The sequence below is a fragment of the Tauraco erythrolophus genome, chromosome 7 (assembly GCF_009769465.1).
Source record: "Tauraco erythrolophus isolate bTauEry1 chromosome 7, bTauEry1.pri, whole genome shotgun sequence".
Lineage (NCBI taxonomy): Eukaryota > Metazoa > Chordata > Aves > Musophagiformes > Musophagidae > Tauraco > Tauraco erythrolophus.
The window spans coordinates 50,236,692-50,262,961 of record NC_141471.1 but is presented as its reverse complement, the minus strand read 5'-3'; the positions used below and the strand labels follow the sequence as shown (position 1 = coordinate 50,262,961).

Here is a 26,270-nt window from a genome sequence, read left to right as displayed (position 1 = left end):
TTAAAGATTCCCTGCTTTGGTTTCATTCTGCACACACATTCCTGCTGGGTGTCCCTATCTTGGTGATAAGATGCCATTTTAAGCCCTACTGTACATTATGCCATAAATTTAAATAAATTTTGCTTCTGTATGGAAACGTTTCTCCCTGTAGATAAATGCAGCCATATTAGTGCTTTTATTTGTACATTAAATAGAAATAAAAGGAAACTCCACCACCACAGCTATTCTTTCAGAGCAAGAACAAAAGCTATTCATGTATCAAATGCGTGCTGGCAACATACTGTTCAGCAGCAGTAAGAATAAACACATTCATTAAGCATTAGAATCTTCCAGCTGCCAAGACAGACCGAGAATGTCTCAAAAAACCCACTGATAAATCACCAAGTACAGAAAACCCTGAAAAGCAATTGCCCTGCTTTCGCTTGCTGTTCAGCCCAGCTACAAAATGTGCCAGCCCCTAACAATGGCTGCCAAGGAAGCTTTAGATTCACAAACAAAACCTAAGAATGAATTCTTATGTAGCTTGCTCTTTCCAGATGTTGACTTTAAATGGAAAATTTGTTGTCTCATGATGGATACACACACATACATTGAGGGAAGAAGGTAAAGCTGTACTTAGTCAGCATGTTACGGAGGTAAATTATCGAATAAAAGTATTTTCACATATTTAAATACACCAATAACCAAACATAGCTTTTTAGTCTTCCAGTACTATTTGAGTGCACCGCAACAGGAAAATAAATACAAAACGAAAAAAAACACCCCCCAAAAAACCACCAGGCACATACCTTCAGGAACTCCTTCTCCAAAGAACCAACCCAGAATACTGATGAGTACTTACTGCTCTTGCACTTCCCTACCCCAAATACAGCATATACTTAGGAATGATAAGCGCTTCCAAAACAAGGGAAATTTTAAAAATGTCACACTGAACTTCAGTAATTCCCGCAGTTGCTTTCATAGTGACTCTAGAATTGACAGTTTACACTAAAACCCATACATAATACTAGGAAGAGGAGTATCAGTAAGCAAGAGGGCTGCATTAGGAACATAGCAGTAGCAGCAGAATTCTACTGGGGAGGGAATCCAACAAACAAACAAAATCTCCACCAAAACAAAAACGATAATCCTTGAAACAAAAAAAAGGTATGTCTAGAATATAGACTAAGAGGTAGCATAACAACCTGTCACAGGAAAGGAATCAGGAAAAACACTAAGTTATTGGCAAATGGTAAGAGCTGGAAAACAACCGATGGGAAGCAGAGCAGGGGAAAAAAAAAAATAAAGCTGTGTGAAGTTGACTCAGAATCCACCAAAAGCCAGCCAGAAATTCAAACAGAGGCAATGATGCAGCAGGCACAGAGAATAGGATCATTTTGTCAGAGTATGCTAGAGCTAAATTCAGACTCATAGAACAGCTCCAGTCATGCTGAGGGAGTTCTCATGTTACTAGGTCTAACACTTCTGGCACGCTTTAGAGAAAGAAAGAGTGCTCAGAATTTAGCAATAGCTGCTTATAGGAGTGGCACAAAGAAGAGTGAGAAGAGACCATGATTACATCAAGCGTACAGAATGAGACTGGTGACAGCAATAGCAAAGAGCCCACGTTCTCAAATTTTAAAGGAGAGACTACAAAAGCTGGAGAGGAAAAAAACAGCGGGTGAAAATGCTGAAGGTTTTTCAAAATCGTGAAAAAGAAATCATAAGGGGAATGAAGAACTGATATCACCAAATCCTGCATAACTATAAAAACAAATACTGGCAGAAACCAGCGGGAGATTCATATAAGTACCACTGAACACAGCCAGTAAAAACCATGAACACAATCAGCAGATACAGAAAGGTTTTAGAAAAGGTTTTAGACAGGGTCCATCACTAAGTAGACACTAAAAGAACTAGGCAGGGACATATATATCCCTAGTACAGCAGTTCTGCATGCTAGGGGTACTTATGCTGAGAGGTAACGACCAAGATGGCTGTGCACATGCTCTCCAGACCCAGCATCTCCTGTTGCCAGAGTCAGAAACAAAGTCCTGAGACAGCTGGTCCCATCCAGTAGAGCATTACTTATTTTCTTCATTTGAGTTCCAGCTCCACCAAGTCATACCTTACACTTCTTCCCTCATATTGACAAAACTGAGAAAAACATGAAGGAGCTACCTCAAAAGAAGGACGTGCTAGAGCAAGTTTATGCTGTGTAGGGAACAACCACTAAAAGAGAAAAGTACCACAACAGAACTCAGAGAGGTTCAAATAGAGGAAAGCAATTCAAAATTGTTATTGTTTTATCAGTACTTTTGTAACCATTTACTGCTTAGAGCACAACCACCCAGTCTGTAACAGAGCACTCAGTTCAACCTTCTCAGACTACCAAGCATGCACGGTCTAGTGGTACCTCATGCGCTCAAAACAAGACAACCACAGCGTTGGTTATTTTCCCATCTCCCGCATGAGAAGAGTAAAGCATTGTAGTAACAACCTGTATGACCAAAATCCTTAAGGAGTTATCTCAGGGCAGTCATGCTTTGTCAGATTCAGAATAGAAAGAACAGAAATTCCACCTTTCAAACAAAAACATGCACCTTTGGGTGTGAGGCGTGAGAGAACTGAAACGGAAATTCCATAGGCCTTACACACACCCTTTAAAATGAAATGACTATAGGAAAATTGGTCAGAATCACACTGGTTGTCTGTAGGATCAGTCAGGCATCAAAACTGGCTGACGTTGCCATGAAGAGTGGTAATAGTTGATGGAAGAGAACAGAAGCCCTGATTCATATGAGAACATAATTAAAGCCTGAATAAGGATACAGGCAGGGCAAAAATCCAGAGAAAAATTTCTGCACCCAAATGTCTTTGTTGCTGGGAGATCGCATGAGGTTTAAGAGCAAGAAAAATGCGGTTTCTCTGGATGTTATGACTACCCATCATTGCAGGTAGTGCAATAAGGTAGAAGTTATACTACCTGCAAGGTCAAAGAACACCAACTCTTCTCAGAGGTACCTCCCAGCTGGGAGAATAAGGGATTTCACAGTTTGACCCACATAGCGATGTAAACTTATTAAAAAAAAAAATCAACTGGTGTTAATTACAAACAAAATAAGACACAGAACAGGTTATCACCACTAAGAATTTCCCAAGAACCCTCAGGAAACTGTCCAGAACACAACAGCCAGAGAACACACTCCTACATGCATTCAGGAGTAATTAGTATAATGAACAAATGAATCATGCAAACTAATGAAGGAGCTAGGCAATTTAAATCACAGTCCATTCATTCTCTCCTTTTTCAGAAAAGGATGCAGGAAACCTACATGGCATATTAAGCAGTTAGTTCTTGAACTGCAAAGTATATCATGCCAAAATCACTGCAAATAGCGAGTCTGCAGACATAAGAAAGCAGACTGAATGTTAAAATATGCAGAACACAGTAAGTTAAGAGAAACAAAGAAAAAAACAAAAATGCATCCTATAAAAACAGTCTGGCAGTCTGACATCTGTCACAAGAGTAAATATATACTCCAGTGGTATTTCAGATTTCTATCTCCACCCTACTCTCAATTTCCAGAAGGACAGGATTTGTCTGACAGCAGCCGATGGACAAGCAAAAAAGGCAATCAGACTAAAGGCTTTTATAATTCACAAAATTGGTACTATTGAGCAACTTACCAATACTCTGTCATGTCAAGATTACAGCCCTTCCTGCTTTACAAAGAAAGGGATGGGAGGGTGTTAGAGAAGGAAGCCCCCAACCTCAGCTGCTGTTTCCATCGACACCTGACTGGTGTCTGCACCGCAATTGCAGAAAAGACAGACACCTTTAAAAGCACTTTGACTCCCTCTCCAGCAAAAGGAACACTAGATGGTGCTACATCCGTATGCCTATCTTAACACTCAGATGAATGGTAGCAGCAAGAAAAGTTCGAAGGAGGAAAAAAAAAACCGGGACAAAATAATCACTTCACACATGCAGTAGCAGAATGCCAGTTCTACATCATACAGTGCTGTCCCAATGCTCACCAGCCTCGGAACTGGAGTCTCTTTCTGCCCATTTACCTGTAGGAGTTCCACAAGTGACAGCAGTAGAAGCACTCTAAGTCGGGCTACATGGAACTTTTCTCTTAAATCTTGCTAACAAAACCAAAATGAAGTAATAATTAAAAAAAAATAATTACTACAGCAGCTACAGAATCCATTTTCAGGTTTAATACTATTAGTGTTTAGAAAATACATGCTCCATCAGCAACTTTTTTTTATGAATACTCTTAAATATTCACAAACATCTTTTTATTTTTTGTTTAATGGATCAATTGTCCTATTTCATTTGCTCATCCACATTCAGATTAGCACAGATTCAGAAGCATCTACTTGCACAGGCATAACTCTTCAGTTATGGCAACTCTTGAGTTTTGGATCACTTTACTATCTAATTGATCTGAAAAGAAGTAGCATTTTAGGATGCTGTCCCCCACTCAGAGGTAATGCTGGCTTAAGGAAACTTTTCATCTCACTGTTTTTTGTCACTGAGGCCCACCCCTGCAGTGCTCATTCCCTCAGTTATGCCAACATAACTGCTTCTAGGCACACAGCAGAATGGATCAGAGATGTGACCTAGCTAAAAAGTAACCCCCATCTCCCCTCTGTCACAAAAGTGGGGGAGGAATTCTATCCAGACTGGTTACCTAAAATATCTCCAGTTTGCACTCCCACGGAAGTCTGCACAAGCACAGTTCTGGGGTGGTTTGGAGACAGGAAATGTTTAAGCCAGCCCTGCATCCAAGAAAACATTGCTTGGCACAATTGGAATGCCCAGGCACCCTCAGCTACATTACATCTGCTCTCAGGTCCCAGGCAGGAAAGAGCATGCTCCTAACAGAGAATGCCGAAGTGCCTCTCTCCTGCCAGCAAAGAAATAGGGGAGGAAAAAAAAAAAAAAAAAAAAAAAGGCAAGCAGCAAGAGTTTAAAATTCTTTGAGCACCAATGGCCTTTTTTAAAGTTAAATAGCAAAATGTGCACATCATATAATTTGTTCTTAGGCTTAAATTGCATAAGAGTCAATTCCAATTACATTACCATTAGCTGGTTATGTTTCAGAAAGCATCACCACACAGCATTAACTCGGTTCTCCAGTTTTTTCTTAACTGTGTTGAAGCCTTTGTTTGCAAGAATTTTTGCAGATGACTTTTACAATAGGGTCTAGGTGTTAATCCTAGACTAAAAGAAAACAGATTCTCCTGATTGCTGAATTTGAACGTGCCTGCTCTAGGATGAGTCAAGGCTTAGCATCAGAAGGAAAATTATGGTATATGTAGACTTGATGTGAACAATTTATGTCCCACTAAATAGTTTAAAAGTGTAAATAGTGCTAACTTGTCAATCAGACCTACACAAAGTCTTCATGTTAGAGTCTCTGACAACACTTATTCCTCTGCAAGTATTTCTCTTTCTGCTTCTTTCAGGAGTATATGCAGTATCAGCACATACTACTGATGAAGCAGAGATTTACAGAGGAAGTATAATGCCAGTTCCTAACTCCCAGTCTATGCCCTTTAACATCTTTAAAGCACAGCAAAGAGCTGAAACTCAGAAAAATCCACTTTAAAAGAAAAAAAAAAAGGAAGGAAAAAAAACAAACCACACTAAACCAAATCTAACCACCACTATTTCTACTGCAAGTCTTATCATGTTGTCCTCAGGTCACAAACAGTAGAAATCTGCTGCTGCAGACAACTAATTGATAAAAAAACATTACAGGATCAATAAGTAAACCACACTTGGCTGACAACTAAGCAAGAAGAAATAGATTCGGAAACTACATCAGGCTTAAAAGCGTGAGGTAGGAAGATGTGCACTGACCCCCATTTAACAAAACCTACTTTTAAAATTATAAAGTAAGACAGAGGTTATCTTGCCTTTCAAGGAACCATAATCAAGAAGGCACCTTGATTCATGAAAAAAGTTTGTTGTCTGTGCTTGTAGTCAGAAACAGAAAATCAGAAAGTTAATGTCTTCCCGATAACAGGAGAGAGAGGAAAGAGGAGACAACACAGACAACAGAACAACTTGCAAGAAAGATCCTTCTACAAGGGACCTGGGAAACAGTTATGCTACCAGGAACGCACCTATGTAATGTGTAGAGCCTCTAGTGTCTCTACCAAGCAAATACCTAGAGAGCAGCCAAAAGAGTAACCTGTTTATAAACAGGCTCTAAACCCATGAAAAGAAGAGAGGAGGGGTAGGGAGTTAGTTTCTGTTGACAAAACGCTTACGCAGGAATGTACCTGACTGAAAGTGACTTTTGTGTTATTCTGCTCCTTGTCTTCTCGAGGGAACAAGGATGGACATGCAGACCATCTCTCCCCTTCCATTTCTTTTTTTCAGAATATCAACCCTTAGCAACTACGCAGCATATGGGCTAGGTTAAGTTAAGGCATACTATAAAAGTCTCTGTTGATAGTCACCATTGGCTAATTCTCTGACCTACAGACGATTCTAGAAATGGCTGGAAGTAACTCAGGATAAAAGGTATCTGGCAGTCACTTAGAGGGGTCCAGTCTTATTTCTGTTTTTCTCAGCCCTCTCATTTGTCCCTCATGAAAACTCAGCTGACTCCTCAAACATTCCCAAAAGACCTTGGAACTGACAAGGTCACTTTAAGCTAAAAGAAGCCTCACAGCTCAGCCAACAAGCCATGCATTTGGAATGGAAACTGCCTGTCATTTCATGGCCATACCCATGACTAAACTGAGTTACAGCGATTATTCAAACACAAAAAATTTGGGTCAGCTGACCACATCATTAAAAATCTAATTCTATTTAAACAGCACCCTTCAACACATACTCCATTTATTTGTATGAACTCTATGATAAAAAGGCATTTAACCTTTCATACAAGCATGCAGAAGAAGCTGTTCCGTATACATTAACTTTTATAGTTCCAGAACTAATGTGACAAAAATGGAATGGTTTTGAAAATCAAAAAGGCGTACAGCCAAAACATGATGTTACATACTGTTTCTCCCATTGCCTTCTCCCACAAAACAATTCTTCTATCAACATAAAAACCTAAATTATGTTGAACATCAAGACAACCATTCCATAATTTTAAGCTGCAGTATTTCCTTCCCCTCATTCCTGACTTTCAGCTGGCTTATTTTCCAAACAAACTTCAAATGGTTTAACTTCCCAAGCACATTAGTGTCTTAGTTTGGTCAAGCCTATTTGCAAGAGCCTTAAATCTTACTAAGTGCTTTCACTGAAAATCCAGATGCTTGCGAAATCACTTCTTGAAGCAGAAAAAAAACATGCAGAAAAGCAGCAGCATCGTCCATGAACCAGATATCTCACCAACAGCTTAACAACAGAAGCTTAACTATACGTTCCATACCCTTTCCAAGACAAAAGATTTGACAGCTTACCAGTAATGGTGCAGGCATCTCTGTACTCTCTGCAGTCTGGCACATTATCTTCCACTGCTTCACTTACATAGTGCTCTTCGTGAATGCCTGTGTCACAGGCTAGGACTGCATGACTCGACAGCTCCGAAGGAGGCACAGTGGCGGCCAAAGTGCAGTCGTGCAAAGCTGTGGCGTCCAGCTTGGCAGGTTTCACAGGCTTGTACAAACTGCCATCAGGGGGACCAGCACAGGAGACTGGGTCCGGCTGGCAGAAACAGAACTCGTTCTCTTTGCTAGAGTTGCTTCAAGAAGTCTGCAAAACACAAAGGAAACAAATGTTCAATTCAAGTCATTCCAAACAGCATAAATCAGAATAGATAATTTTCTGTTCCTTAACCATTAGTTTAACCTCACAAATTCAGCAAATACTAAACACCAAACAGTCTTTGCAGAGCAGCTGCCTATCTTTGCACAGTCACATCAAGTAGAAGTGCTATTCCTTGTACAGTTTTATTCACTAATGGCTGATTAAACACCCCAAAGTTGCGTTAGGCAAAAATCTGGATAAGCACAGTCCATCCACCTTGGCTCATTCACCAACTACTTTTCTCTCAGGTCAGCTGAAGGAAAGTTCTGTGTGACCCACCTTGCTGCATGAGCGACACCATGCAGACAGACTGCATATCACGAGTTGATTTAATGATACTTTAACACCACCATCATTTGAAACAGACTGATGCTAAGCAATACAGAAATGATTAGGAGATTATACTATAATGCTGCTAGCCTTATCCTCTCCACTGGGCCACCCTGCACAGCCCAGCCCCTTCACTGCCAGCTGACATCTTTGCTCCCTTTACAGAGCGCACAGGAAACAGAAATCAAAGTGCACTGGGGTGTCCACTTACTGAGGCTGAAGCACTGAGGAGCAGCGAACAGGGAACAAAGTCCCTCAAAGACAGATACCAGTGCCCTCAGAAAGATTAAACTGGCCAGAGAATGAAGAAAAGCACGTCTCATCCAAAAACTTCACCGAAACTTTTGCACAAGGGGCTAAAGGCACTGCAGCAACTAGTGGTATGGTACTGCTTTTGGTTATCAGCAGTGTAAGAAAAGATGCAAGTGCTCGTTACTACTAGGAAAGGAAAACATAAGCATGAGATGGCTGAAAATCAGACTTGGGAAAGGACTTGAACGGCAGGAAAAAAAGATTTTATATATGTATTAGAAGGCATAAGCAGCAGATAAGGAACAGGCAACACAAGAACAACCTGACTACGTGGGAAAAGCAAGACAGACAGACAGCAGGAAGACACAAATGCACTGGCCTGCAAGCAGGTGTGGATGCAACAATATGCAAGTGCAGCAACAGAGCATGCTATGTTCAGTACTTCGTTAAGAATAAGGAATAAAAGTTTTCTGGAGAATTCTATGAAAAAGGTTCTCTGTAATCTCTAGGAACATGTCCCAGTAATCTTATTTTGCTGATAAAGTTACACTAAGGATTTTAGCATCGTATTCTCTGATATTTCTAGGAAATAACATTATTGCATTACCAAAGCATGACAGTATTTCTAGAATCTCATTGCAAGACTCAAGCCTCTCTCTCTAACCTGTCAAGATACGGATTACACATTCTAGACCTTCTGGGACTAAGCTTCAGAAAAACCTTGCAACAAAGTTATAACACTGTACAAGCATCGTCTTTTCTCAGCCTATTTTCCCCTTTCACCACAGGCATAAGAACAAAAAAGCAAAATTCTCTCCCCCTTTCAGAGGGTGTCAACAAGGACTTGTTTACACTGAATTCAGAACACCACTACTGGAAAACCGATGGGCAATATTAACTCTGGGGAAAAAAAACCTCCTTATCCACAAAATGACCTTTCATTAAGTCGTCCTCAATTCCATACATTTGCATTTCTGCATGGTATCACTTAACCTCGAAATTAAGCTCTCATACTGAGGGCCTCAAAACCTGTATATAATCATAACAGCTATAGGAAAAGATTAAATCAAATGATAAATTTATGATACCATACTCTCACACATAACAGTAATGTAGCAGCTACAGAAAGTTTCACTTGAGTGCTTTAACAGAAAATCTTACAGCAGAGCATCCATTATTTCTGCACTATCACAGTACATACTGAAAAGAACAATGGGGTCACTTGCACTGATTACTTTTTAAACGGTCCCCTTTCAAGTGGCTCTTTAGGAAAATTACTAATACTAGAAATTAGTTGTTCAAACAAAGTTGGAATCAAAATGCAAATATTTGTTTCCCCTCTGCATTGAAGATACAAACAGCTTAAGGTATAAGCAAGAAAACACACTGGAAGTACAGACTGATTAAAAGGGCTACACTTTGTCCTGGTTGCTACCACACATTTGTGAATCACATTTGTTTTGGGAAACTGTTAGATAAGTCTGTTGTTATGAACAAGAGCACATCTGGGAGTAAGTAACTGAAGGCATTAACAGCACTCTTCAGCTCTTGTTGCCCTCCTCTCCCCTACTCCCCATGCCCTGCCTTAGCAACTACAGAAAGCCAGGAACATAACGCCACTACCAAATGAAATAACACTGATAACCAAAGTGCGATTTGTGTGTAAAAGTCTTCAAGTGAGTTCTGGGAACCTGAGATCTTTTAGCTTTTCTGGACTCACTGACATCTGACATATCCAATCGCTTTTACTCATTCACCGCTTTATCTCCCACATACTCCTCATCAAAAATACTTTTGACCAGAACGTAACATTGCAAGTTGCATTAGAAGTTTGTGTTGAATGCATTTCACCTCTCCCCCTCCACCCAGCTTAACTTTCACCCCAGTGAGGTACCATGGAATCAGTTCTCCCTCCCGTAAGCTGCACTCCAACAGCTGCTGCCTTGTCACTGTTAAGAACGGGTCAATGTAGACACACGCACATTCAGAAATAATACATGCCCTTCTTTCACACAAGCTGTTTCACTGTTGGCAGTTATGGAAACTATAAACAAATAGAGCTTGAAAAAACAAGCAAGCAACAAACCCCACCCCCTAAAAAAACCCACAAGTCAGTCTGCCTGGTCTGCTGCAGAAACCCATGTAAGATTGACACAAGAAAGTCAAATTCTGCATTAAGGAAGAGAATTTGCCTTGATCGTAAAACCTTGTACAACAAAGGGAAGAAAGCGGGCATACATGAGTATGTCTGCTCCCTTTCAGACTTATTTAACATTCTTGACTTCCATGCACACAGCAGAAAAATGTTATTCAGACACTATCTATCAAACCCATAGTGGGTCTGTTTGAATGGCCTCTCTTTTCAAGGCAAATATTACCACCTAGTCCAGGAGTGCACACTTTTCTTTCAAATTTCCTTCCCAATTTTCCTGTTGCAGAAATGAAAAACAAACTACAGCTGAGCAGTAACCACCAGATTGCCAAAACAGTCAGGAAGAGAAACAGACACTGCAGCTGCCCTACCCATAACATATGAAACATTAACATTATTCTTTAGTCAGTCTCACCTGTATATACAGTATTCATAATAAGATGATATAAATTGTTATTGTTTTGTATTTATTTCTTCTGACATCCAAAAAGTAAACAATTTATAAGTCAGATTATGACTTTTCTTGATGAAAATACCATGCATTTCATTCTTTCTACTTTGTGATGTCAACAGCAGCCTGCACACAGGATTTAAATAATTCTTCTACCTAATATTACAGAATTCAGCTTTTGCCTCAGTGGCTATATTGCACCATTTCTACCAGTCTAAATACAATGCCAGTTTGGGGCCAATAAACACACCTGGGTCTAAAGAAATACTTAATTTGTCATGTTCGAACTTAATTCTTCAGTGTAAAACTCTATGCAAAGAGAGCACAATTCCCTTAAGTTTATCATCTAACCGTTTTTAACCAGGTCATCTGATTCTGAAAAAAACCCTTATTTGCAAGCTGTTTGTTAAAAAGCACTCATTGAAAACTTGCACTTTGTAAGAATAGCGACACAAACACAAAGACTTGCTCCTGCACACCTTCTCTGTACAATATCCAGATTTCAGTCTAACCCAATAAATGCTTAAAATACAGTGTCTGCATGATTACTAGATGAAGCGGTTAAATTCTATATGCACAAAACACCATTGTCATCTAACAGTAGATCTACACAATAGTTTGGACAATGATTGCAGCGTAACTAAGACCCCCTCAAGAAGTACATTGGGTACTGATTGCAGCGTACCTGTGGCAGCCCAGATTACAAAAGCCAAGTCAAAATCAAGCTGTCATTAGCCCGTACTGTACTCCACTTTAAAAAAAAAAAAAAAACAAAAAAAATCCAAGTTATCCAGTTCTAACTACCTAGACAAAGTAGTTCAAATCTGACAGACACATTTACATCAGACAACAACCAGGATTTGAGGGTTCTGAGATAAAGGAAAAAACATCTCCACATCAGTCAGCCATTTCTGGGTTCTGGTCATTAAAACAAAAAATAAAATAAAAAAGTGTGCCTACCCAGAGCCCAGCAATGACAAAACACACATTTGTAACCTTGTAACATTATTCTCATCACCATCTTGGATTGTAGCAACAGCAGTTTACTGTAGTCACTAAACGCCTGGAACTCCTGTTACTGATACTTAGAATTTTGGTGATTAAAATTTAATCAATAGTTTGTAATTAATATAGTTTGTAATTAATTTTAATAATATAAAGCTATAAGCAACATTTTAATGAAAAGTAAGCTCGTACAGTAACCACAAGCTGCTATGGAACTCCCTGTATAGCCCCGTACCAGGATCAAAGGGATAGGTCAGAATTATTTAATAGGAACATGTAGTACAAGTTGATTTGTAAATTGATTTATGATACTTACATAGAACTAGAAGAATACATGTAGCTATCAAGGTCTAGATTAATGAAAATGAACAAAGCCAACCGTAACGGTTTTGTAACAGTCTATGGGTACCTGCCAGAAACCGTGAACTTAAGCAAAAGGTAATTCCGGCAGGGGGAGATCGCGACCACCGACTCACAGACCACCTACCCATATCACACCCCAGACTCATTTCTAGATGATTCTAACTTTTATTGCGCAGAATCGGAAATGGGAGGAGAATAGCTAATGATTTTTGGGAAACAATATGTTTATGTATGATTACCTAATGGATTTGCATGTGTAAGCTCTATATAAAAAGTTTAATTTTGGTGCAAGGTGCGCACGCTAGGAGGAGATATCCCCCGTGCACCTGGCGCCGCAATAAAGAAGTGTCTGCTTATCTACATCCCATTGGTGTTGCTAAGTTTCTTATTCTGGATTTTCAGTAACAGTTTTGGTGACCCAGATGGGACTTTGCTGAAGGAGACCGAAGGAGTCGGGGACCTGATCGGTTCCAGATGGCACCGAGGATTTCTCAGGGACACCCATTGATCCCCAATCCATAAGGTTCTTCGCGACATCCCCTGGATTTTGGGTAAGACACTTCCTTTGTTTTAAACGAGTGGGTTCGAGTCCCACCGTTGTGAGTGGGTTTGAGTCTCACCACATAGAGGGGGTTCGAGTCCCACTGCGAGTGGGTTTGAGTCCCCTCGCTGTAGCCTGCCTGTCAGTCGCGGTGAAAGCTGCATAGGGTTGGGCAGAGGATCCTCGTGGAGTGGAAGCCTAGGCGTCTGCCCGTAAGTCATAAGCGAAAGCTATTGCAGGGTTGGACATAGCAGAGACTTGGAACCTATATGCTAGCCATAGTGTTCTATAAGTTGTGCCTCTAACGTAAGTTAGAAGGTTTTTTTGTGCTCTATTGTGGAATCGTTTCTCTTGACTGAGTACTAAGGTGCTGAGTTTTGTGTTTATTCCTGCTTGTACTCAAGATAATAAATTACAGAACTGTGCGAGTGTCACCATGAGAGAGAGACGTGCAATTGAACACGAAGCGAGTGCGGAGTTTTCTGGCCGCAGTTCCGGTCTCCTGCGGGGGATTTGGCCGGTGGAGGACCGAGGCGATTCCTGTGGGACTTGTGAGTGGGTGACTGAGACGGGACGTAGTTCCGAAGTGAGTGCAAGGTTCGGATCCGTGGTTCTGTTATCCCGTGAGGGGTGCAGTCGGAGAAGAACAAAGTGACAGATTTGAGTGATTGTATATTGTATTGTAAAACAGTTATATCATAGCATCTAAGTTAACTCATTTGTTTAAAAGTAAAAGTATGAGTAATTTGGCTGCAAATGACAAAATCCCAAGAACTTCTCCGTTAGGATGCTTATTAGCACATTGGGGAGATATAGGAGATGATTTGCGAAAGAACAAAATGATTGAATATTGTAATCATTGGTGGCCGTTATACACATTAGAAGATCAAGTAGTATGGCCTGTGAATGGTACTTTGAATTATAATACTATTTTTCAGTTAACGTGGTTTTGTAGAAGGGAAGAGAAATGGGATGAAATACCTTATGTAGATTTGTTTTTCTATTTAAGGCAAAGAAAAGATTGGCAGAAGGAGTGTAAATTAACAGATTGACATGGTCTGATATTGGCTGTTGCTACAGGGAATAAAAAGGAGAAAAAGCGTTGTTCAACATGTGAAATTGGAAAGGATTGTTTGAAAAAGAGGATTATTCCTGAAGTTGATGAGTGACCAGAATTAGATATATCTCCTCCTAAGAGAGAAAGAAATCGGGGTCAAGAATATCAGGAACAGATGCAAGAACCAGAAAGCAGTGGCATTGAGGATGCCGAGGAGGGTCCCTCTGAGGTTGTAATTCATACCCCTATTTCTAGGAGAACTCGACAGCAAACACACACAACAGCTCCCCTGCGGCAGGGAGTTGGCAGCAATGGGCCGGTGTATGTAAAGGTGCCTTTTTCAGTTACCGATTTGTTGGCTTGGAAACAGGCAGCCGGACTTCATAGAGAAGATCCGGAAAGAGTAGGAAGAGTGGTGGATACTATAAATAGAATGCAGGACCCAGACTGGAGCGATTTGCAGGTGATTCTAGATAATTTACTGGATGATACAGAAAAGTAAATGGGTGTTGAAAGCAGGTAGAGCACAGGCTGAAGCGGCAGTTCTAAATGAAAATATGACTGGAACTTTGGAACAGAATTTTCCATCTGGGGATCTGCAGTGGGATCCAAATAATGCGGAGCACAGACAGAGATTGAGTCGGTATCGAAAATGGATTTTATATGGAATTAAACATGCTATGCCTAGATCTTTGAATTGGTCTAAATTATATGAAGTAAGGCAGGATAAAAATGAATCTCCCTCAGCATTTGTGGAGAGATTGAAGGAAGCTGCCAGGAAATATACTGATTTAAAAGTAGAAACTGAGGCAGCACAAATACAATTGGCTTTGGTTTTTATGAGACAATCAGCACCAGACATAAGAAAGAAACTTCAGAAGTTAGAGGAAGAAGACTCTAGGAGTTTAAATAAAATGATGGAAGCAGCCTGGAAGGTGTATAACAATAGAGAACAGGAGGAAAGAAAATCTCGGGAGAGCAGGCTGCTAGCAGTCATGACAGGAACAGTGAATAGAGGACGAGGCAAAGGAAGAGGTTCAGGATTTAGTGGAAGAGGAGGATTTGTGAACGGTGGTGGCAAGAATTTTAACACTCCCCTAGGAATAAATCAGTGTGCTTTGTGTAAGGAAGAAGGGCATTGGAAAAGAGACTGCCCCAGAAAGGGCAATGCTCAGCAAGAAATGGCTAAAATCATGATGCTAGATGACTGAAGGGGACTGGAGGGGAACCCAGCTGAGCCTCTGGGTGTAATTAAGCTGGGAGAAAAAGAAGTTAAATTTTTAGTGGATACTAGAGCAACATTTTCGGTATTAAACACTTGTAAAGGAAAAATTGGAACAAAACCAGTAAATATTATAGGGGCCACAGGGAAAGAAGCAAGCAGACCATTCCTAAAACCCCTGGATTTAAAATTTGGGAAAAAGATAATTACCCACGAATTTTTTTATGTACCTGAAAGTCCGGTACCCTTATTGGGAAGAGATTTACTGTCTAAATTAAATGCTTAGATCAGTTTTGAAAAAGGAGAAATTCTCTTAAAAATACCAGAATCAAAAACAGGTGAAATTCTGATGATCCAGAAAACAACCGAAGGACAAGAAATTCCTTCAGAAGTAGATTTGGCTGTGATTCCCACAGTATGGGAAACAGATATCCCTGGCAAATCAAAACTGGCAGAGCCTGTTAAAGTAGAATTAAAAGAAAGAGCAAAAACAGTCAAATTGAAACAATATCCAATTAAACCAGAAATCAGACAGGAATTGAAGAAATTAATTGACAAGTTCTTGAAGTATAAGATTTTAAAGGAATGTGAATCTGAATACAATACTCCTATCTTACCAGTCAGAAAACCGTCCGGAGAACACCGGCTGGTACAGGATTTAAGAGCAGTGAATCAAATAGTCAAAGATATTTACCCAGTAGCAGCAAACCCGTATACGTTACTAACCTCGTTAAAAGAGACCTATCAGTGGTTTACAGTGCTTGATTTAAAAGATGCTTTCTTTTGTATACCCTTGGAAAAAGAAAGTAGAAACTGTTTTCTTTTGAGTAGGAAAATCCACAGACTGGACGAAAGATGCAATTAACATGGACAAGGCTACCCCAAGGATTTAAAAGCAGTCCGACGATCTTCGGAAATCAGTTGGCGAGAGAACTTGAGATATGGAAACAAGAGAAACCAAGGCCTGGACATCTACTGCTACAATATGTGGATGATATACTGATTGCTACAGAGGAGAAGTCAACTTGTATCCAGGTAACAATAGATCTTTTGAACTTTCTGGGAGTAAATGTGTACAAGGTATCCAAGAAAAAGGCCCAAATAGCTTGCCAGACTGTGATATATCTGGGCTTTGAAATTTCTAAAGGGCAGCGACAATTGGGAAAAAGGCGAAAAGAAGCTATTTGCAATATACCTGAACCAGAAAATATTCATGAACTCAGAGCATTTTTGGGAATGGCTGGGTGGTGTCACCTGTGGATCATGAATTACAAGCTGATTGCTAAACCTTTATATGAAGCCCAAAAGATTTCTCCTTTTGTGTAGAGACCAGATCAATGAAAAGTTTTTATCGAATTAAAACGCGCTTTGATGTCAGCACCTGCTTTAGGACTTCCAGACTTAACTAAGGACTTTCAGTTGTTTGTCCATGAGAGGCAACACCTAGCATTGAGAGTGTTGACCCAGAAGATGAGCAGTTGGAAGCGACCTGTCGGATACTTCTCCAAACAACTGGACACAGTGAGTAAGGGATGGCCAAGTTGCCTGCGAGCAGTGGCAGCAACAGTGCTGCTGATACAGGAAGCTCGCAAATTGACTTTGGGAAGGACAATAACAGTCTATGTCCCACACAAGGTGACAACTGTTTTAGAACAAAAGGGGGGTCATTGGTTATCCCCAAGCAGGATGATAAAATACCAAGTGGTACTAACCGAACAGGATGATGTGATTCTAAGAACAACTAACCTGGTAAATCCTCCAGTGTTTTTAAGCTCCACACAGGAAGAAGGACAACTGGAACATGATTGTTTGGCTACTACCAAGTATGTTTATTCCAGTCGTGAAAATTTGAAAGATGTACCACTGGAGCAACCAGACTGGGAATTGTATACAGATGGCAGCAGCTTTATGGAGCAAGGAGTCCGATACGCTGGATATGCGGTAACAACAGACACCACAGCTATAGAAGCCAGAGCATTGACAAGCACCACATCAGCCCCAAAACCACAACTTACTGCTTTAATTCGAGCCCTAGAATTAAGTGAAAGGAAAAAAGTGAACATTTGGACTGACTCCAAGTATGCTTTTGGAGTAGTGCATGTCCATGGAGTTCTGTAGAAAGAAAAAGGATTATTGTCCTCTCAAGGATCAAACATTAAGCATCAAAATGAAATTTTACAATTAGTGCAAGCAGTTCAGAAACCAGAACCAGTAGCAATCATGCACTGTAAAGCACACCAAATTGGAAACACAAAAGAAATTATTAGAAGTAATTTAGCTGACAGAACAGCGAAGAAAGTAGCAAAAAAACAAGCATTCCAAATGGCATTAATTCCCTCCAAAACAGTAGCCCTTCCTAGGGAAAAGCCAAAATATTCAGAGAAGGATGATAAATTAGACCACTGCTGTATACACATTCCAAACATTACTCAGGATGTAGAGCATGATTTGGATTTGCTAGAAAAAGTTAAAAAAGAAACAGAATCAATCCCAGAAGATATGTCAGAAGATTGGATAGGAAAAGTTTTCAAAGGACTAGGCTGGAATCTAAGCTCTTGGATCCTATCTTTGATTAAAACTCTGTTTCTGTTGCTAATTGTCTTCCTAATGATCATGCTATTATACAATTGTTTAAAAAAACAGTTTGCTAATAGAATTGCAATCAATCGCAGAATCATGAGAGAGTTACCTACTATTCCACCAGACTACGGTTCACCACCAAAATATGCTGAAACAAATATTAGCTTTGAAAATGATAAGTAACTATTGAACAATAAAAATGAAAGTGGTAAAAGTATTGAAATAGCTTTCATCACTTTCAAAGGGGGAAAATGTTACTGATACTTAGAATTTTGGTGATTAAAATTTAATCAATAGTTTGTAATTAATATAGTTTGTAATTAATTTTAATAATATAAAGCTATAAGCAACATTTTAATGAAAAGTAAGCTCGTACAGTAACCACAAGCTGCTATGGAACTCCCTGTATAGCCCCGTACCAGGATCAACGGGATAGGTCAGAATTATTTAATAGGAACATGTAGTACGAGTTGATTTGTAAACTGATTTATGATACTTACATAGAACTAGAAGAATACATGTAGCTATCAAGGTCTAGATTAATGAAAATGAACAAAGCCAACCGTAACGGTTTTGTAACAGTCTATGGGTACCTGCCAGAAACCGTGAACTTAAGCAAAAGGTAATTTCGGCAGGGGGAGATCGCGACCACCGACTCACAGACCACCTACCCATATCACACCCCAGACTCATTTCTAGATGATTCTAACTTTTATTGCGCAGAATCAGAAATGGGAGGAGAATATGCTAATGATTTTTGGGAAACAATATGTTTATGTATGATTACCTAATGGATTTCAATGTGTAAGCTCTATATAAAAAGTTTAATTTTGGTGCAAGGTGCGCACGCTAGGAGGAGATATCCCCCGTGCACCTGGCGCCGCAATAAAGAAGTGTCTGCTTATCTACATCCCATTGGTGTTGATAAGTTTCTTATTCAGATTTTCGGTAACACTGCTACAGGTAAGGTGCTACCCAAGAACCACAGGCTGCACCCTGTGGTGATGATTAAGCTTTGAACAGTTTTTAGCTATCTATCTAGCTCAGATTTTGTGCTTCAAATAACACTTTTATTCATTAGTCAAAAGCAGCAGCTTGACCACTGCAAACATCTACGAATTTAAAGAAATATTTCCTTAAAAGAGGGAAAAAAATATCTTTCTAGTGCTTCCGACCAAAATCTTGCCCTTTCTTCCAGGTTGTCCTTTTGCTATGCATACTCTCATACTTAATGAAACTATTTGGTTTAGAGCAGCAGCACAGTTTTGAAGCAAAACCATTTACTGTGAACTACTTGGTTTTTCAGAACAACTTTGGTGCTCATGAAAAATCAATTCCCTTTACAGTAAGAGAACCTGAAAACTCTGCTCCAAGATGTGCTTTAAATGCAACCTGCTGCCAAACAGAGACATGAGACTCCAAATAACCCTGTGGGCTACATCACTGCAGGGTCGTCTGGTGTGTATCTATGACATTTTTCTCCTTCAGAAAGCTTCAAACTGCACAGGTAAGTGGGACATTCAGCTCAAGATGCCAAGCTAAATCTAATGTAAAAGTAACCCACCCAAATCAGTAATGAAGATTTAAGAAGCTTCAGCGCCAACAACTTTGATCTACTCATCCATCCCTGCTGATCAAATGTCCTGGTTTTGGCTGGGACAGAGTTAGCTTTTCTTTTTAGCAGCTAGAAGAGCTCTGTGTTTTGGTTTTAGTCTTGGATTCGCTATGAGAAGAATGTTGACGCTGCACTGATGTTTATAGTTGGTACTGAGACCTCAAGGACTTTTCAGCTTCCCATGTTTTGCCAGTGTGCAGGAGAACAACAGACTGAGGGGGAGCATGGCCAGGACAAAAGATCCACAACTCCCATATCATTTAAATTTAGATTAAGGATTGAGGGCTAAAGCAGCCAATGGAGTAATCCACATCATGCAACATCATGCCCAGTACATATATGATGGTGGACCAGGAAGAAGAGCTCTTGTTCTTCTGGGAACTCTCTTCCAAGGGCTCTCTCAGTCTTTCAGAGTCCTCTCTCCCCATCTCTCAGAGTTCTCTCTCTCTCTTTCTCATTCTCTTTTCGAGCCTCTCACTTGTCTGGCCTTGTGGTGTCAGGACTCACCTGTTTCAGGATCACTTGCCCAGATGGAACAGGCATTGGTCACCAAGTAGTGAGCAATTACACTGTGCATCACTTGTTTGTACATATTGTGGCATATATATATATTTTATTATAATTGTTACTTTTAATTTTATATTATTATTATTAAATTGTTCTTATCTCAACCCACGAGTATCCTTCCCTTTTACCCTTTAATCTTGCCCCTTCCCTGGGGGTAGGGAAGGGTGAGTGAGCAGCTTAGTGGAATGTAGTTGCCGGCTGGGCTAAACCACTACACCAAAGTATTTGCTAATTTAGATAGAACCTCGGGGTACCCAGGGATTGAGAGAACTTTCCACTCTTAGCATCTGAATCAAGCTGCAGAGCTCTGATCCTGTATTCTCATTTACTAGTTTACTAACTCTCATTTACTAACTACTAATTGACAGTTAAACACTTCAGAGGGTTTCAGGGTGTGCAAATTCCTCCTTTTAATGTACTTGCAAGCGAGTCCCACCAGAAATGTTCTTCCCTGTTTTGTACATCACTTTGTAAATCCATTAAACACCTCTGTTGTACTAAGTCTGCTAAGTTTTACTAAGTTCTTTAAAAAGAACCCTCAAGCTTTTCATTTGCATGAAAAAACTTTCTTCAGCTGCAAAATGCCCCATGTAGACACCGGAGTAAAGCAAAGCCAGTTTGTCTGTCTAATCTGTGAAACAGATTAACATGCTGGCCTACCCTTAGTAATTCTGAATATAGTCGTCAGCCTGTGTTTTGGAAAATAATCACTGAATTTATCAAAGTAACTTAATAAGACTTGCTTCAAGCATTCAACTTGCTTGTTTCTTTACTAATTCACATCTTGCATCTACAAAAGTCTGCATTTTTTTAAATTTAAAAACAATTTCTTCACTGAGTGGGTGGGCTCAAAAGCCCGTCAAAACACCTACATCCATTTAAGCACTTTGTCAGACCATAAAGAAACAACGATTTGCAATAGGTCTGGCTTTTACACACCACCCCCCCTCCCCAGATAATTTACTGAGTTGTTTTAATCTTGCCCTGTATTATATACCCTCTTACAAACCATTTTATTTTCCACTCAGGAGCTAGCTTTTAAATAAGCAGAATGGACTGCTTAGTTAAACCTCTAACTAGAGGGGCATAAACAGTGAAAGTGTCATAGGTGAATGACAGAATGTGACAAGTAGTTTATCCACCTTCAAATACTTTACATAAAAACAAGTTCTGCATTTCTCATGTTAGAAGAGATTCATTATTTTTACAGCAAATTAAAGGGATAAGCATCTTGGGCAACTCTAGACTACATCCTTATCCAAAGTTTAAAAGCCATTTAAGAAACTTTTAATCAAGCATCTTTCCTGGATTGCTCTGGAGGAAACACAGCCTTGCTTTCTTAACAGTGCTTTTGCATACAGTGATCCAGGCAGTCACACCAAAGCCATCTGCAACCTCAACATCACACAGACCCCTTTATTCAAGCCTTCTATTATGTTTAAACTATATTCTGTGCTGCTTTTTTTTTTTCTAACCTAGCCAAACACAATCTTTTCAGAGAAGTATCAACACCCAGTGGTTATATCACATGGCATGAAGGATCTTCTCAGGTATATGCCTCCCAAGAGGGGCTCTTCTGCCTATGAAACCATTAAAGAATGCTTTCAAGCTAAAGATTTGAAGGTTTTCTAGAATCACTCTTTATAAAGCCTCATAACCAACAAGTGTTAAGCAGATGAAGGCATCCAAGAACCAAAGCAATTCCTGGCTAACTGCCAGCAGCATGGCAATGGCATTTGGAAAAGAAGAGTCACCACTAGAGAATAAAAGCCAGAATAGCAGCAGCAATAACCAAAAGGATACTTAAACGATAGTATCAACATGTACAGCATAAAACCTTAATCTCAGGGTCCCCAAAGCTGCTGCTGTGACCTTGTTTGGCCTTATTTGACCATTAAGACATCATTCAAGACAGAGTCATGTTTTCTCAAAAATTAATGCAAGTCTAAACATCACAAATAAAAAGCCCCATAAAGAAAAGAAAAACAAAACAAAACATAAACGAAACAAAACCACCTCACTGCTCTCCACAAACCAAAGTTTCTCACCACTAGGATCTGGCCTTCAAAAGGAGCCCATCACTCTTTTCTCCCCTCCGGCCAAGGGAGAGTGGAAGTGCACTGTAAGACAAGCCCTGGCTCTGACCTTCGCAGCTGTGAGCGCACAAGTGTGCTCTGACCCGGCTTTATGTAACGCTGCCCCTCTCGGCTCTGAAGTTCCTGGAGGCAAATATTGCTGGGTTCTATAAATAGGTCTTCCTTGTGTGAGGCTCGCATTACACTGGGAGCTTTTTACAGTTCCCTTTCTTTTTATTTAATGTAGGCCACCAAACTTGCCCTCACTGTCCCCTCCATGAACAAATAAAAGTGAAAACAGTTAAAAATTAGTGCATTCCCTTTCCCGCGATGCATCACGCTACTGGCTGGGAGATGTTAGCTAGACATGCTGTGTACCTGTCTTGGAAAGGGAAAGCTGTTCAACCACCACCACTAGTACAGTGTATGAGAACTGCATGTGCAGTCAAAGAAAGAATTCATCAGGTAACAAAACAAAGCTCAGAGGTACAGCAATGTAAACTATAAACACCTCAAACATGTACGTTCTATTCACATCCATGCACATGCAAGGTGCTCACTGGGGTAGATCAATATGAGATGGGTCCAATACTAGTTGAAGTGAAGGCAAGGATCTAAGGACTTAAAAAATTCCAACCCCTCTTCCCCCTCTCCCCCCCCCCCCCCCCCCCCCCCCAAAAAAAAAATAACCCAACAAAACACACAAGCAAAACAAAAATAAATCAAAAACACACCCCAACCCAACAACCAAACCAATCACCAAATCACTTGGGATTAGGTTGCTGTTGTATCTAGCCTGTACGAACTCCTGCCTCATACACAGTCAATACACAAGCTAAACTATGTCAACATCAGCTTTGGAACATCAACACATATGCTGCCTACCAGCATCATCTCCTTGTACCATTAAAAAAAGGCAGGTATCAAAGATTTGTCAAACAGTTCAGGTATGGCAGAAACTATTACACCAGCAGCAAACCAGGTCTATCTACGGACAGAACAGTGATAAAAGAAACCTGAAAAGTGTTGTTTGTTTATACACCACAACAGCATGAAGTTCCCCACTTCTTTACTTCTCCATAATTCTCAAAGACTTTCAAAAGACAGGTGAGTATTCAGTACTGCTTTTCTACTAGTTGGGAGAAGCTGGGGGATGACCACAATCTCTGAAACACAGCAGAGGAGGTAACACCACCGTGTCGCCTCTTGAGAACTGAGCTCATTTCCTACCCACAAGAAGAACCAGCAAGAGCACTTGACCAGAAGCAGAACACAGAGGCAAAAGTGCACTAGACACACACGAATTAGCTACTAGTAAAGGGGAAAATAAAACAAAAAACCCAAACCACCCTACTGAGCAGTGCCTGGGCCTAAGACAGCATGCAGTAGGTATTCAAATTAAAATACGTTACCATTCCAAGCTAAAACCCTGATCAGCCGACCAAGCCATACCTTCTTCCTCAGGCCAACATTACAGAACAAGGAAAAGCAGTGAAAACAGCTGAAAGACCATGCTAGAATGGTGGTTTCCCACCACCACCACTACTGTTTAAACAAAGACACAATTAATCTAACTACAAACAAATTAGGACTAAGTTTTATTCAAGTAACACTAAACAAAGAACAGACTGACTCAAACCAGATATTCATCATGATTTAAAACCTGGGGCAGGGGTGTGGATTTTAATCTTGTTTTGCATTACTATTGTTGTTCTCCTATTACAGAAGTATTTTTTTAATTTCTCACTCTCCACAATGACTTTTAAGAGTCTACACAGAGTTGGTACGAATTTTTTAAAAATGCTGCTTTACAGGATTGGAGAAGTATCATTATTTCGAATTTTAATAGCTGTCCTTCTGAAAACATTTACACAAAATACCATGTAACAGAATTAAGATTGCTGCTTTTCTTTACGATTTCTTACTGCACAGAGACAGTGAGAGCAGGAGTGAGAGGAACTATCTGATAGAAAAAAGGAACAAAATTCCTTGCAAACTGCCCTAAAAACAACCCCAAACACAAAACCAAAAAAAACCCCACACACTATACCTTCTCTGTCCTGATCCACTTACTTTCAGACTGAGTTAACTGCTTTGAACCAAGCTGAATCATATAAAAAGATGATAAAGAAAAAAGAAAAAAATCCAAACAAATCAAAACCCAATCTGTTGAATAAGAACATCCCATTTTTTGCAGAAGGTAAGAACTTGAAGTTTTCTCTCGCTGCTAGAAGCAATTTTAAAAATGACTATTAGGAAGCTTACCTCCAAGGACAGTCAGACCACCAACTTCTGCTCTGAGTAAGACACTAGAAAGACCTGCTTTGGCTCACTAGCATCACTGGCCCTCACTCCCTGGCAGCAAGCCTCCCCACACGCTCCAGTAACTGCCACTGTCCAGTGAGAACCTCCCTCACTCTTCAAGGTTGTCTTACAACCCTAAATGAGCTCCGAGTTCCTCAGAACCTATCCCAATTTTTTAACTGGCTGTAAGTATCTCTGGGCCTCATATCCATTTTCTTTTGTCGTCTTTAGTTACGTATGAGAGCAACACTTTCAACCATATACTATTACGTTTCAGAGGACATGAGTGAACTGAACCCAGCTCTGTCACAAGATCTATAATTGTAGCCCCTCTCTAAAGCTCTGGGCTGGGGGCAATGCAGATCACAGCCCTTTCAGTAAAGAGAAAGCCAGATCTTCAACGCTTGTGGATACGTGGGCCTTACAAGTCACTTTAGGTATCAGGGCTGAGGGGTGACATAACAAGACTACAAACTCTGAACAACCAGCAATCCGGGGCGTTATACCAAAGCCTTGGTCACATGGACTTCCCAGCAACTGAGACATGTGCTGCTGACTAATCAGGGTACATCTCAACACACCACGCCAACGCAAAACTGCTTCTCTCTGCTCCCATAGAAGTTAACGGCTACAACAAAAGAAAAATCTCACAGCCTTTCTTAAAATGCTACAATGTAGTTTAGTAACTGGCACAATTACTCTGTCAAGTCATTTTCCTGCTTATGAAGTTTGTGTGCAAACATTGAGAATGAAATACGAAAATAAGAATTTGCTGTTTACAAGGTTGCTCTGTATACCCAGTATATTACCATATACATGCATCTGTGTTCTTGGGAACCCAGAAATGTTTATCTTAACAACACGCTGTGGAATTTTAGGAAACTGAGCCAATTATCCATGGCTTAATGCCATTAAAGTCAAAGTCCCACTAGCAAAGATTTGGGAACAGAGTTTTTAGAAAATTTCAGGGGCATTAACATGAATACGGCAAGAGCAATGCTATGATACAGTCTTGAAACAAACAAAAAAAACCAACGCACACCAAAACCCAACAACAACAAAATGTTTCCTTACAAGGTAGAACTGCACAAAAGCACAAGCTAAGGGGTAAAAATGCAAATTAAATGTAATACATGTTATGTTTTTGCTTCATTTGCAGACTGAACTATCTTTCTTAATTACACAATGAAGTTGAAATCTAGCATTGTGGCTTTCCCTCAAGGACCACAAAAATAAAAATCTCAAGTCACTCAATACAGACAGATCAAACGTTTCCCAGCAATTTGGACATTGATTTTGGAAAATAATTGCAATAACACTTAAACACAGTGCTTCTTGAAGTTGTCCTTGGATAAATTCCTGTATGCACATACATATTCTCTAAAATGCACAACAGATAGTACTGAAGAACACTGAACTTCACTTAACTCACCAGAGTCATGGCACAGGCAGTAAGAGAGCACTTGACCAAACTGTCCCCTGCCAGCTGCTGCTCTATTCTAAGTGTTTGTTGATGGAGACCTAAAACTTCTGTAAGCGGACTAGGCAAGCCGACCCACCACCCATCAGTGAATCCAGCTTCCGACTTATCAGCATGCCTCACGACTTACCCATATCTTAGCACCCAGTCAGAAAGCATTGTGAGTATACCAACAGCCTCAAGCAAGCAACCAAGCCAGCTTTCAGTAAGGGGAAACAGTTCTTTGATGAACTTTATTCCTGTATCTCAAGGATTATTTTTCTCCTATGTGTACTCTACAACTTGGTAGACTGACATTTCTCTAAAAGTGACATTTTTCAGTACAGCATCAAAAGCAATCCTTGCTTTGGCAGGAAGAGGAACTGGACAAATTTGGTAAAATATTAAGACATATGGTAAAGGCAAAAGTAGGAAGAACAATATGTAGGTTTACAGAGTTGGAAAACACAACATTTGAAGCACTTCTTCATTCAACTGTAAAATATATAAAAATATCACTAATGTTCCCCAG

General features: G+C 40.0%; 1 protein-coding gene across 1 annotated transcript in view; it reads right to left on the bottom strand.

Annotated features, from left to right (window-relative positions):
- Window positions 1-26,270, bottom strand: part of TRAK1 (trafficking kinesin protein 1) — a 108,231-nt gene that overhangs the window by 70,736 nt on the left and 11,225 nt on the right. Inside the window, exon 3 of the mRNA XM_086615168.1 lies at window positions 7,420-7,700. Within this exon, the coding sequence (XP_086471294.1) occupies window positions 7,420-7,700 (281 nt within the window). The remainder of the gene's footprint in view (window positions 1-7,419; window positions 7,701-26,270) is intronic.